This window comes from Cricetulus griseus, chromosome 9, assembly GCF_003668045.3.
Source record: "Cricetulus griseus strain 17A/GY chromosome 9, alternate assembly CriGri-PICRH-1.0, whole genome shotgun sequence".
Classification (NCBI taxonomy): Eukaryota; Metazoa; Chordata; class Mammalia; order Rodentia; family Cricetidae; genus Cricetulus; species Cricetulus griseus.
In genome coordinates, this window is record NC_048602.1 from 10,156,212 (window position 1) to 10,169,764 (window position 13,553).

The following is a 13,553-nucleotide window of genomic DNA, read 5'->3' on the forward strand; positions in this document are numbered from 1 at the left end:
CATATACCACATCCTCTATATATGCATCATGTATGTATGTATTTAATTATTTTCTTTGCTGATTTCCTTATAGTCAAGTGAGACCAATAGGAGGCTGAGGTTTCCTTGATTCTTTTAGGGCAAATAGAAGGCATAGGAGTTATGGTGTCGAAAACCAGGAGCTAAACACCAAGATATTGTAGGGTAAGATTTATTCATGACTGGGCCTGACTTACAGTCCCTTCCTTAGGAATAGGAGAATGTAAGTGGCCCTCAGCTGCAACACAGAGAATCTCATGGAGATCCTTTTCTGCAAGCAAGCCAAGTGTCAACAAATGCAGAACTTTTGTTGTTAGCATTTACATTGTCAAAGATTTTGACATCATTTTGCTTGGCCAGTTTCAGAAAGCCTGTCAAATCGATCTGGTTTCTCAGGTCTTTGTGATCTGTTGGTTTGAAAAAACAGTCTACATAATAGGAACATGAATCTTATTTCACAAGTACCAACATCAAGATTCTGGGAACAGGTCTGGGAGCTGAATAAAAAGAGGAATGGAAAGCGGGGTGTTGGTGGCGCAGGCCTTTAATCCCAGCACCCAGGAGGCAGAGGCAGAGGCAGGCGGATCTCTGTGAGTTCGAGGCCAGCCTGGTCTACAGAGTGAGTGCCAGGATAGGCTCCAAAGCTACAGAGAGAAACCCCGTCTTGAAAAACCAAACCAAACCAACCAACCAACCAACCAACCAACCAACCAAACAAACAAACAAACAAAAAAAGTGGAATGGCAGCGCTGTCATTTTAAATTATTTAAGCCATGTTGAAATCCAAAGTGACGAGGGAAGAAGGCAGTAGAGTTGGGGCACGGTAACCAATATGCTGGGCAGTGCCTTCTGAGAGCACTGGGCTGCTTTTGGTGAGGATCGGGATGGGCAGAACAGGAACACGCCTTAGGGTTGATCACCTCTTTTCCACTGAGAGCATTGACCCGAGAGAGTCTCAGAACTATAAGGGCAGAGCAAAACTTGCTAGTTGACATCGTTTGAGAAATTGCTGGCAAGTTCTGGATGGCCTGTTTGACTTTCTGTGGTGCTTTTGGTGTCCTAGGGCACAAATAAAAGGGGATGCCATCATCAAAAACTTTAAAATACTTTGTGTGTGTGTGTGTGTGTGTGTGTGTGTGTGTGTGTGTGTGTGTGTATGTGTGTGTGGTGTGTGCATATATGTAGGGTTGCACTCATGCCACAGTAGAAATTAGAAGTCAGAGAGCAGAGGGGCTGGAGAGATGGCTCAGAGGTTAAGAGCACTGACTGCTCTTCCAGAGGACCTGGGTTCAATTCCCAGAAACCACATGGTGGCTCACAACCATCCGTTATGAGATCTGGTGCCCTGTTCTGGCCTACATGCAGGCAGAACACTGTATACATAATAAATAAATAAATAAATAAAAAAGAAGTCAGAGAGCAGATTGCAGGACTCTGTTCTCTCCTTTTACCATGTGGGTCCAAGGGATTGAACTCAGGTTGTCAGATTTGGCTGCAAGCGCCTTTACCTTCTGAGCCATCTTTCTGGCCCTTGATTTACTTTTTTTTTTTTTTTTTGGTATAATAACATCTTGAAACAGAGTGTGGGGCTGGAGAGATGGCTCAGCGATCAAGAGCGTGAGTTTCCCTCTTAGAGGCTCCAGCATCTACATGGTGGCTCAAAACCCTCTGTTAACTCCTGTCCCAGGAGATCTGATTTCCTCTTTTGGCCTTCAGGGGCTCTGCATGCCTGTAGTGAGCTTAAATACATGCAGGCAAGGTACTCACATGCATAAAATGAAAACAAACAAACAGACAAAAACGAACTGCTAAGATTAAAGAGAAGCCAAATCCTGTTCCGAATTGACACTGGTGTCTTCAGAAATCAGTGGACAGGTCACAGCCTCCCTATCTCCTTTTACCTTGATAAATACTGCCGTTCTAGAATCTAGGAAATTTGGTGAAGGCTATTTAGTTTCAGAATAAGTCTATCCTAATGGTTTTGCTTTCTGTTTTCCTACAAGTTGATAGCTGAAAGGAGCTGGTTGATGCACTGTTTATTTTGGTCTTCTCGGCCTTGCCTCCATCTCTAGTGGACTGAGTGTGGTTTAAGCAAGGCCATCCTTGAGAAACTTACTGTTTTTTTTCTCACTGCCCTTGACATGATCACAGGGACACTGCTTCCTTGGAGGCTCCAGCACTGGTGTGGATTTTCTCTTCGAGGCTCTCAGGAACCAATCTGCTTAGACGGGGAAGACTGGTATATTTGAAAGTAGTAGGGACTTGGTAGGGCTTCTGAGCCTTCTGGCTCCTCTTTCACACACACTGGGGAAAAGGGGCAACAGAGAACAACGGAGAGAGACCCCAAGCTGTGTGAACCCCAGGATTTCTAAATTGTTATTTTTTTCTTTTTGTTTTTTGTTTTTGTTTTTTGTGACCACTGTGGGCAGGAATTTGCTGACACGTTTAGAGGAGGCATTGAGATACCCTTGTGGGACTAAAGAATGAAAAAACGGGGCCCGGGTGTCTTTTCAGGGCAAGATTTCTTCTGCTTTCAATTTTTTCTCTAAGGAACATCAGGCTAAGACTGGGATCCAAGATGCTTTTGGGGAGCCGGGAAAAGCCTTTTGGGAAGGTACAGGGAATTTTGGGGAAAGTGTTGGTGCGGGGCTGGGCTGGGGTGGGGGGCAAAGATCCTGGTAGGCATCTCTCTCCTGTCTGACCTACAGAGAAAGCAGGCATTGGTGCCATCTGGTGGGATGCTGAGGTTAGCTCAGACAACATCTGTCCTGGTTTCAGAGGGGCTCAAGGGAGATGAAGGTTTAGGGTCATGATGGTGTAAACTCAGTGGTCAAGGCTGAATTACTGACCTCTGCATTCACATTCTTGGCCACCTTCCCGGAGCCACCGCCCAGAAGCCTGGCGTTGTTCCCCATGGATTCTGGCGACCCCTGTTGGAGACAAACACATCCGTGGTTACTTCCAGATACTGGAAGGAGACAGCTCTCTGTGCTCTTATCATCCAGTGTTGTTCTACCTGGGTACCTAGGTCAGTTCAACCTCGGTGTCTATGTGTCTCTGTCTGTTTGTCCCACCTTCACTGCTGGGCTCTAGGGCACTCCAAAAGAGGATGTTATAAGTGGATAAAGAACTGAGACTTAAAATCTAGCCTAAGGGCTGGGGAGATGGCCTAAGGGTTTAAAGCACTTGCTGCTGTTGCAGGGAGAACCCAGGTTTGATTCCCAGCACCTACATGGAGGCTTGCAATCGTCTGTAATTCTAGTTCCAGGGGATCCAATGCTCTCTTTGACCTCCACAGGCACTTATGTATAAGGCAAAAATAAATAAATCTTAAAAGCAAAACTCAGGCCTACTGAAAACCTTAGCTGAGAAAGTGAAGAAAATGGCTTCTGAATCTAAGAGAAGACATACTAGGGTTGTTAAGACCACAACCCCCACATTCCTCATTGAAATACTGATAACTCAGGTGAGAGCAAGGAGCAGATACCTGTAAACCCAAATTTCCACCTGACTTCCAAGTTGCTGTGTTTGAATCCACAATTCCAATCGACAGTTCAGAGGGTGATATTTGTGTTTGTTCTGGACAGACACATTGCATCCAAGCCTATATATTGTTAACTGATTCTTGCTATGTGGCTCAATGTATATCTAACTCCTGGCCTTAAGTGATCCATCTGAATCTTCCTGGTAGCTGGGATTGTTGGTGCTTGCCACTAAGCCCACCCCTAAAATATTTCTATGACAACAGAAGATGAAGATTTAAGGGCAGGTGATATGGCTTAGCGGGGAAAGGCACCTGATGCCAGTCTTGACAACCTGAGTTCCATCTTTAGGACTCAGATGGTAGAAGCGGAATGTTGACACCTGTGGGCTGTCCTCTGACTTTCCTGCATTCCCTCTGTGTGGCATGTATCCTCACCCACAGAAAAATAATTAATTACCTATAATACAAAATTTGTCTTGGGTATCCTTGTTTTTTTCTTTTTTTTTCTTTTTTTGGTTTTTTTGAGTCAGGGTTTCTCTGTGTAGCTTTGGAAGCTGTCCTGGAACTCACTCTTGTAGACCAGGCTGGTCTCGAACTCACAGAGATCCACCTGCCTCTGCCTCCCGAGTGCTGGGATTAAAGGCGTGCGCCACCAATGCCCGGCTGTCTTGGGTCTCTATCACTGTGATAAAACTCCATGACCAAAAGCAACTTTGGGAAGAAAGGGTTGTTTTACCTTGCAACACTCAGGCCACACTCCATCACTTCTTGAGGGAAGGCAAGGTAGGAGCTCAAGGTTGCCACATGGATGCAGGGTCTCATGTGGAGGTCATGGAGGAAGGCTGCTTCCTGCCTCATTCCTCCTGGCTTATTCAGTTTGCTTTCTTATACATCGGAGACTACCTGCCTAGGGGTCTCACCATGTACAGTGAGCTGGGCCTTCTCACATCAATCATTAATCAAGAAAATGCCCTGCATCTTTCCTACAGGCCTGTCTTAGAAGGAGGTAGTTTCTCAATCGAGGCTCCCTCTTTTCAGGTGACCCTGGTTTGTGCCAAATTGATGACAAACAAACAACCAGGACAAAAATTATAAAAAGAAAAAGGCTTATAAGTTTGAGAATCTCAAGCTAGAACTGGGCCCGCATGGCACCTCCTATAATTTTAGTTGGTAATATAATGACAGATTGGGAATTTATGTGCTTATCTGGAACGTGTGATACCCTGGATTTGGTCCATAGCACCATGAACACAATCAAATATGCTTTCATATGTTTCTTATTGTATTTAAGCTATTCTTTCTTTGAGACAGGGTCTCCATCTTATAGCTGGGGTTGGACCTGGACTCCCGATCCCACAGCTTCCACCTCTGCCAATGACCAGCTCATTTTTGTTGTTGTTTTTGGTTGGGCAAGTGTCTTGCTATGTAGTCCAAGCTGTCCTTGAGCTTTCAGCAATCTCTCTAACCTTGATTCCAATTGCTGGGATTGCAGATGAGTACTATGCTTGAATTACTCTTGTGTAGTTTGTGATTTGAAGTCTGTTATGGACTAAGGCTATCCTCCCAAACTCACATATTGAAGACCTAACCTCTATTTATTCAGAATGAGTCCATTTTGGAGATAGGGCTTTGAAAATGGCAATTAAGATAAAATGAGGTTTTTGTGGTGTTCTTTAATCCAGTTTTATAAGAAAATGAGCCTGGTGTGGTGGCACACGCCTTTAATCCCAGCACTACAGAGGCAGAGGCAGGAGAATCTCTGTAGTTCAAGGCCCTGGTCTCCAGAGGGGAGCTCCAGGACAGCCAGGGCTACACAGAGAAACCCTGTCCCTGTCTCAACCCTCCCCACTCAAAGACCGTGTACACACGGAGGAAAAACCACGTGACTGATGATACAGAAAGACACTAGTAGAATATGTCCCCTTAAAACCTCTGTGTTGGGGCTGAGGAGACAGGGTAAGAGCACTTACTGCTGTTGCAGAGGAACTGGGTTCAGGGCAGTTCATAACCTATTGTAACTCCGGCTCCAGGGGACCTCACTTCCTCTTCTGGCCTCTGGGGCATTGCAGGCATGTGGTGCACATTACATATACTTGGGCAAAGCATTTATATAGATAAAATACAACAAATGAATTTTAGAAAGAGCGTCTGTGTTGGAATTCTAGTCCCTATGTGATTGTATTAGGCAGTGGGGGCCTTTAGATCGAAGGTTAATTAGATGGAAGGTAGAGCTCCCAGGGGTGGGGTTAGTGTCCCTGTGGAAAGGGACCCCTGGGGAATCGTAATTTCCACTGTGTGAGAATTGATTGTCTGCACACTGGGAGATGACTCTCACCTGAATTCAATCGTGCCAAAACCCTGATCTCAGAACTATGAGGAGTAAGTTTCTGCTGTTTCTGAGCCATGCAGTCAACAGTGTGGCACTATTGAAATCTCAACTAAGACGGCAGCCATTTGTCAGCCAGAGACGGAGGCCTTAGAAGAGATTCGGACCTTCTGGGACCTCTGCCTTGGATTTTCAGTCTGCAGAAATGTGAGAAAAATCTGATTTGTCCTTAAAGCCTCCCCGATTGTGGTATCTTGTTACGACACTCCTGAGAAACGCAAACAAAACCTTTCTCCTGCACTAGCCTCAGAACCAGTGGCTCAGCACCGCCAGAGCTCGTTGTTCCTGGCACGTGGTGGGCACTTAGTGTTTGTTCAGTAGGTGCGTGAACAAGCATTTGGAGAGGGCTCCCTTAGAGGTCGTGTGGTTCAGTGCAGGCCTCTTGCTCCCAGACTTGTGCCCTTTTGCCACACAGAGGGTGGTGTTGCATCATTTCCTAGAGCTGTTTTCAAGTGTTCTCATTGGCTCTTTTGAGCACTATTAAAATAATTTAGATGGGCACAGCCCTTGCCCTCTAATTTTTTCTAGCATTTTCTCCTTGTGTGGCCTCTATTCCCGATTTCAGCAAGAAACCATAAAATATTAAAGCCAGAAGAAATCTCATAGATGAGTTAGTTGAGTCCCTAAATATAGAAGGTTTTAAATTCCAGGTGATTGCATTTAGATATGTAGAAATGCTAACTACTGGAGAAAAACTTGAAAGTACAACAAACTCCATCATTATCACCACCACCATTATTTTATTTTGAGACAAGGTCTCTTACAGGTCAGGATAGTCTTGAACTCACTACAGAAGTGAGGATGACTTTGAACTCCAGATCCTCTGTTTCTGTCTCCCAACTGCTAGAATTGCAGGCGAGCGATGTGATGCCCTGATCAAGAACACATTATTTTTTATTTAATTTTTCACAGATTTATTTTATTTTTTGTGTATGAGCGTTTTGCCTGCATGGATGTATGCGCACCACATGTATGCCTGGTGCCCTGGCGCCTAGAAGAAGGCGTTGGCTCATCATCGGGAACTATAGTTATGGATGGTTGTGAACTACCATATGGGTGCTGGGAATCAGTTCTGGGTCCTCTGCAAGAGCAGCAATGATCTTAACCCATGAGCCACCCCTTCAGCCCCAACTTGTACCAATCTTTATGTTTATTTACCTCTTGCTTTTCTTCTAAAATTATTTTATGAAGTAGCCTCACCCTGTGTGAAATTATAAATTTAATGTATTATTAGTATTATGTAAACTCCCTCTCTTCCTCTCTCTTATTTTTGTTTCTGTCTTGTTGAGTAGCCCAGATTAGCCCAGCAGGTCATACTGGGATACTTTTTTTTTCTAATGGGTTAAAAAAATATGTCAAAAGAAAATTTATGTTTCATCAAAAATTAGTCTTGGTAATCACTTGCCCAGTGGACTTTCTAGCCAGATAGACTTGGGTTTGTCACTTAACTGTATGACATATACTTCGTGGATCTGTGAGTGTCTGACTTGCAAAACAAGGACAAGTAATGCCCACCTTGCTGAGGAATAAATGAACTACTGTGAATGTCCTGTGTGTCCAGACATAGGTTCAGGACATGAGTGTTATTGTCCTTGTTACTGAGGACTTCCTCTCTTCCTTCCTTCCTCCCTCCCTCCCTCCCTCCCTCCCTCTCCTTCCTCCCTCCCTCCCTCTCCTCCTCCTCCTCCCTCTCTCTCCCCTCCCTCCTCCCTCTCTCCCTCTCTCCCTTCCTCCCTCCCTCCCTCCCTCCTCTTCCCTCCCTCCCTCCCTCCCTCTCTTCCTCCCTCCCTCCTCCCTCCCTCCCTCCTCCTCCCTCCCTCCTCTTCCTCCTCCCTCCCTCCCTCTCTCCTCCCTCCCTCCCTCTCTTCCTCCCTCCCTCTCTTCCTCCCTCCCTCCCTCTCTCCCTCTCTCCCTCCCTCTCTCCCTTCCTTCCTCCCTGTCTTCCTTCTTCCTTCCTTCCCTTCCTTCTCTCCCACATCTCCCTACCCCTTTGCCCCATGTAGTTCAGGTTGGCCTCAAACTTGATAAATAGCTGAGGATATCCTTGAACCCTTCTATCTTAGCCTCTGGGTGCTGGGATTTCAGGCATGTGCCAGCACACCTGGCTTTTCTGAAGACAGAGCATCTATCATTAGCTTCTGGCTTTGTCCTGGCAGATTGGAGAAAAATTAGTTCCACTTGTTCAGACCCTGGCAGATCTGTCCTCCTCCTCTCTCTCTCCTCCAGTCAGGGCCTCACTATGCAGCCCTCCTTGCCTGCAAAACTCTGTGTAGACCAGGCTGGTCTTGAACTCACAGAGATCTTCTTGCCTCTGTCTCCCACATGCTAGGATTACAGATATGCACCACCATGCCAAGCTGATATGCCATTGCTTTGATTTGTCAGTTCTACCACATATTTACTTTGTGATTTTTTTTAAAGATAGATTGCTAAACTTGCTGTCATTTGTAAAATGTGGCTAACAGTGACCAATAGGTCTCTGTGTGTTGTTTCTCATCTCTGTCCTCTACCAGAAGGGCTAGATAGAAGCAATGGCTCATCCTAGCAAAGGGTATGCTTCAACATCCATGAGAAGAACCAGGGATCCCTGGAAATAGCTTATTCCAGGGAGCAGGAAAGTATAAGATAAGCTTGAAACCTCTCATGTCAGAAAGTAAGGAACTGCCAAAAAATGATGAAGACAAATCACGTGGCTCATAACTGCCTTTAATTTTACTTCTGGAGACCTGACACCTTCTCTGGCTTCCACAGACACTCAAAAGACACAGGCACACATAAATGAAAAGAAAAAATACACCTTCAAAATTAAAGGGAAGTGCCTTTTCTTTTTTCTAAGATTTACTTTATTATTTATGCGTGTGTGTGTCTTAGTGTGTGTGTGTGTGTGTCTGTGTGTGTGTGTGTGCTCGCGCGCGCGCCCGCGTGCCTGCGTGCCCACACATATGTGAATATAGCTGTAGGCCAGAAAGAGGACCTAGGAGTCCTTGGAACTGGGGTTGATGGTGGTGTAGACACTGGGAACTGAACTTAGGTCCTCTGTAAGAACAAGTTATCTTAATGGCTAAGCTATCTCTCCAGCTACAGGAGCTTTGTCTTATAGTAACAAATAATCACTATTTGATTAAGACCATAGTCAGGATTTTTTATGCAGGCAAGAATAAATGGCTTCTGAAAATTAGTAGCACAAAAGTGGACTGACAAGAAGTGGGATATTGGGGCTGGAGAGATGGCTCAGTGGTTAAGAGCACTAACTGTTCTTCTAGAGGACCTGGGTTCAATTCCCAGCAACCACAACTGTCTATAACTCCAGGATCCAACACAGACATACATGCAATCAAAAAACCAATGCACAGAAAATAAAAATAAATTATTTTAAAAAAGAATGAGTATATTGGCATAGCCTCAAAGCATCTGCTCACAAGATGGTTACTAATTACAAGAAGGAGACAGGACTTTACAACAGCCAAATCTGCAGATGCCGGCTACCAGTGTGATCGCTGGTAAGGAGCAGGAGAGGCACTTTGGACTTTTTGGTGTGCTGTGCTGGAAAGCACACATCACTTGTGTGATATTTTACATTTTAAATTAATGATTGTTTGTGTACATGGTGTGGGTGGGGGGGGAGTGTGACATAGCTCATGTGTGGAGCTTAGAGGACAACTCTGTGGAGTCTGCTCTCCCCTTCCACTTTTATGTAGCTTCTGGGTATCAAACTCAGCCCACCAGACTTTCATTGCAAGTCCATTTCCCCACCAAGGATTCTTGCCAGCTCTTCTGTGATATTCTTGTACAAAGTGAATAAGCAGAACTTAGTCACGAGGAAACACTGGAAAAACCCATACTGAGAACATTCTACTTTCCAGTACTTTTCAAAATTACATCTGGGACTCCTTGGAAAGAGGAGGAAAGACTTGGAAGCCACCCTAGCTTAGAGGACATGGAGGTGACGTGATAGTTTTATTCACTGTGAGTTCTGCTCTGGTCTCTGGACTAGGGAAAGAGTGTTAGTGGAGGAATTAGGACACTTTGAATATTTGAGGAATTAGCTAATGTTACTAATGTGTTAATGTCAGTTTCCTGGTTTTAAATTTTAATTTCATATGTATGGGTATAGAGAGTCTTTCTTTCTCTGTCCTGCCTGCTAGCTCCCAAATAAACACATGGAAACTTCTTATTAATTACAAAAGCTTGGCCTATAGCTTAGGCTTGTTTCTTTTTTCGCCTTCTTCCCTCCTTCCCTCCCTCCCTCCCTTTGTCTTCCTTCCTTCCTTCCTTCCTTTCTTTCTTTCTTTCTTTCTTTCTTTCTTTCTTTCTTTCTTTCTTGTTTTTTTGAGTCAGGGTTTCTCTGTATTCCTTTGGAGCCTGTCCCAGAACTTGCGTTGTAGACCAGGCTGGCCTCGAACTCACAGAGATCCTCCTGACTCTGCCTCCCAAGTGCTGGGATTAAAGGCCTGTGCCACTAACGCTCAGCTCTTACGCTTGTTTCTAACTTGATCTTATAACTTAAATTAACCCATATCTTTTAATCTACATTCTTTTATGTGGCTCAGTTACCTTTACTTGATAATGCCCATGCTGCTTGCTCTGCATCCCTGACAGCTCCTCCTCACTCTGCCCTTCTTCCCAGCATCCTCTGTGCCTGGACATCCAAAGCTATTGGCCATTCAACTTTTTATTAAACCAATCAGAGTGACACATCTTCACAGTGTACAAAAAGATTATTCCAAAACATATGGGTGTTTTGCCTGCATGTATACCTGTGCATGGTGTGTCTGGTGACTGCAGAAGCCAGAAGAGGGTATCAGATCCCCTGGAACTGGAGTTACAGACATTTGTAAACCACCATTGGGATGCTAGGATCTGGACCTAGGTTCTCTGAAAGAGCAGAATGATTTTAACCACCAGGCCATCACTTCAGCCCCTCCTGCTTTTAAAGATTAATTTTTATTTTATGTGTATGAGTATTTCATGTAATTCCATGCACTGTATGCACGTAATGTCCACAGAGGCTGGAGGAGGGCGTCAGATCTCCGGGGGACTGGAATTACATAGGGTTGTGAGCAGCCATGTGGGTGCAGGGAATTGAACCCTGGGCTCTCTGGAAGAACAGCCACTGCTCTTAACTCCTGAGTCATCTCTCCAGCCCCCATTAACATTTTGTAAGTACAAAATGAGATCACAGTGTTTTCATTCTAACACTTAAAACAGTGCCTGCAGCACAGAATTTCCTAACATGTCAGCTATTATCCTAAGTAATGTGATTAGGTAATATTACAAATAGGGAGTAATCTGTTACAAGTAATCTGTGTGATATGATCACACATTCTTCTATATTGCATTTCCCTTCTCCCCTTCCAAACTAGCTCAGCTTCTCTCACACATCCAGGAGACATGGGGTTCTATGTTTAGTCCCACGGATACACACACACACACACACACACACACACACACACACACACACACACACTCACACTCGCAGCAACAAGAAAAACATCACTATGACACCCTGGCATAGAGTTGCAGAAGCGAATCATTCTGAACATAGAAACCTGAGCACTTAGCTACTATTTGCTAAGTGCGATGCTGGATAGTGTGAGGGCATGGAAACAATGCATCAGTTTGTGCCACCAAGGTGGTTATGGTCACAGTTTGCAGGGCAGGAGGACAAGTAGAAGAGGCGTACCCTTACGGTGTGAGGCAGACTATGATACTTGCCAAAAGAGTCTTGTTTGAACTGAGCATCGTCAGCATCGGGAGAGCTGTGTGGGGTTGTGGGAGGAGTCGGAAGGTGTCAGCTTTTGAGCTGTCTGTGTGAATGAAGTTGAGCTGGTTTGAAAACACAGGGCCTGTTGGGGCTCTGCAGTCTAGCCTCAGTGGGGCATAGAGTGTGTCTTTGTGAGTGGGAGAGAGTGGACTGCAAAGGTGGGTTGGGACTGGAGCTTTAAATCCGTGGGGAGGACTCTAGCCCCGAGTTCATCATAATGATAGAGGTGCCTTCTCTCCCAGGGTGACGCTTTGGGGCCCAGGATTGCAGAGCCCAGAAATTTCCAAAGAGCTTTCTCTAGGAAGGAGAGAAGTGAACATTGCAGAAGGCAGGTGATTCTAAATTCAGGATTGATGCTGAGTGTGCCACAAGTTATTTCACTCCCGAAGAGCCGAGGGGCTGAGGGGGATGGTGTTCTCAAGTAGGAAGGAAGGCACATGGATGGAGATGATCTAGCTTCTGTGTGGTTGTTCTGTGAAGGGCTGGGCCACACTGGCTCTGGTGAAAACTGGAACAGATTCAGAACCACTACTCAGGTTTGCTTCCCCAAAGGCAAGCCATTTTAACAGAGTGCGTGGCCACTACCTGGTGATAGGACTGTCCTGTATGACCACCACTACCTGGTGATAGGACTGTCCTACTTTGTATGGTTGGTGGCTTAACTGGCACACTTTAAAAAAAATATGGGGCTCTTAATTTCTTTACTTCCTTCCTTCCTTTTTGTTAACGAGGATACTGGCATTGAGAAAGACTAACTGAATTGCCCCAACTCATTTTAATGGGTATGTTGTTGGGCTTGCCACATTTTCTACTCCATTTTCCCCATTATCATCAAATTAATCTTTGTGTGTGCACGCTGCAGGTGAGGAGTGAACTAATCTTGAGCAAGGCCATGCCTGTAATGCTGGTACTCAGGATGCTGGGGTAGGAAGAGTGTAAGTTTCAAGTCAGCCTGGGCTACATATCAAGACCCTGTCTCAAGAGGGAAGAAAATTAGAAGAGGAAGGGAGGGAGAGAAAGAAAAGAGAGAGTATGATTTCATCTCACTTACGTGGATTTGGGCTTCTGGAGACCGTGTACACGAGGGTCACTGGCAGCAACAGAAGGAAGCAAGAGACCAGAAGCTTCATTGTGGCTGTCTGTTGTTGCTTAAAGACAGTGTGGCTTGTCACCAGTTAGAGGCTTCTGATCTCTCGGAACGGCATGGATGGGGTGGCGTCTACAATTTAATCCCCCAGCAGAGCAAACCATTAGAAGGCAAGAAGGAGAAGGCGGTGCTGGTGTGTCGGTAACAGACTGGACTAGGTACTTTACAGGAATGTGGGCGGTAAAACCCGTCAAACAAAAGAAACGCAGTACTCCGAGAATGAGATTGACAGCTTGGCAATGGTCCCTGACTCCTCACCCCCTGCTGTGTTATGATTTCGTTCCCTTAGCTTTTTTCCCACTTGAATTTCCTTGTACCTCTTTGGCTGTTTATAGCAAGCAATGGGGCACTGCAGCCTGGCAGAAGAGAAGCTGGCTGGCGTGTCTCCTTTGTCCATCCACTCGCAAATACCAGTCCTACTGTCTGGGCACCTGCCCTGTCCTCACACTGTTGACGGTTCCCTCCAGGTCCCTAACCACATAAAGGGAAAGCAGAGCTGGATTAAGAGGAGGCAGTTCAAGATGGTTGTGGTGGTGTGTGTCTGCAGTTCCAGCACTGGGGAGAGGGAGGAGGACTTTGAGTTTGATGACAGAACCTACTAAAAAAAGAAAGAAAAAGAAAGAAAAAAAAAAAAAAAAAAAAAAAAAGGGCCAGACCTAAAAACCAAAAAAAAAAAAAAAAAAAAAAGAAGGGCCAGGTGGTGGTGGCGCACACCTTTAATTCCAGAACTCAGGAGGCAGAGGCAGGTGGATCT

The 13,553-nt window shown here is 45.3% G+C and overlaps 1 protein-coding gene across 1 annotated transcript; it reads right to left on the reverse strand.

Moving 5' to 3' along the window:
• Positions 1–979: 979 nt before the first annotated feature.
• On the reverse strand, positions 980–12,782 carry LOC113837190 (C-X-C motif chemokine 17-like). Its single transcript, XM_027430323.2, has 4 exons — positions 12,704–12,782; positions 2,868–2,948; positions 2,135–2,236; positions 980–1,077 (listed from the first exon to the last, which is right to left on the reverse strand). Exons 1-4 carry the CDS (start codon positions 12,780–12,782, stop codon positions 980–982), a joined length of 360 nt encoding a protein of 119 aa, XP_027286124.1.
• Positions 12,783–13,553: the final 771 nt, after the last annotated feature.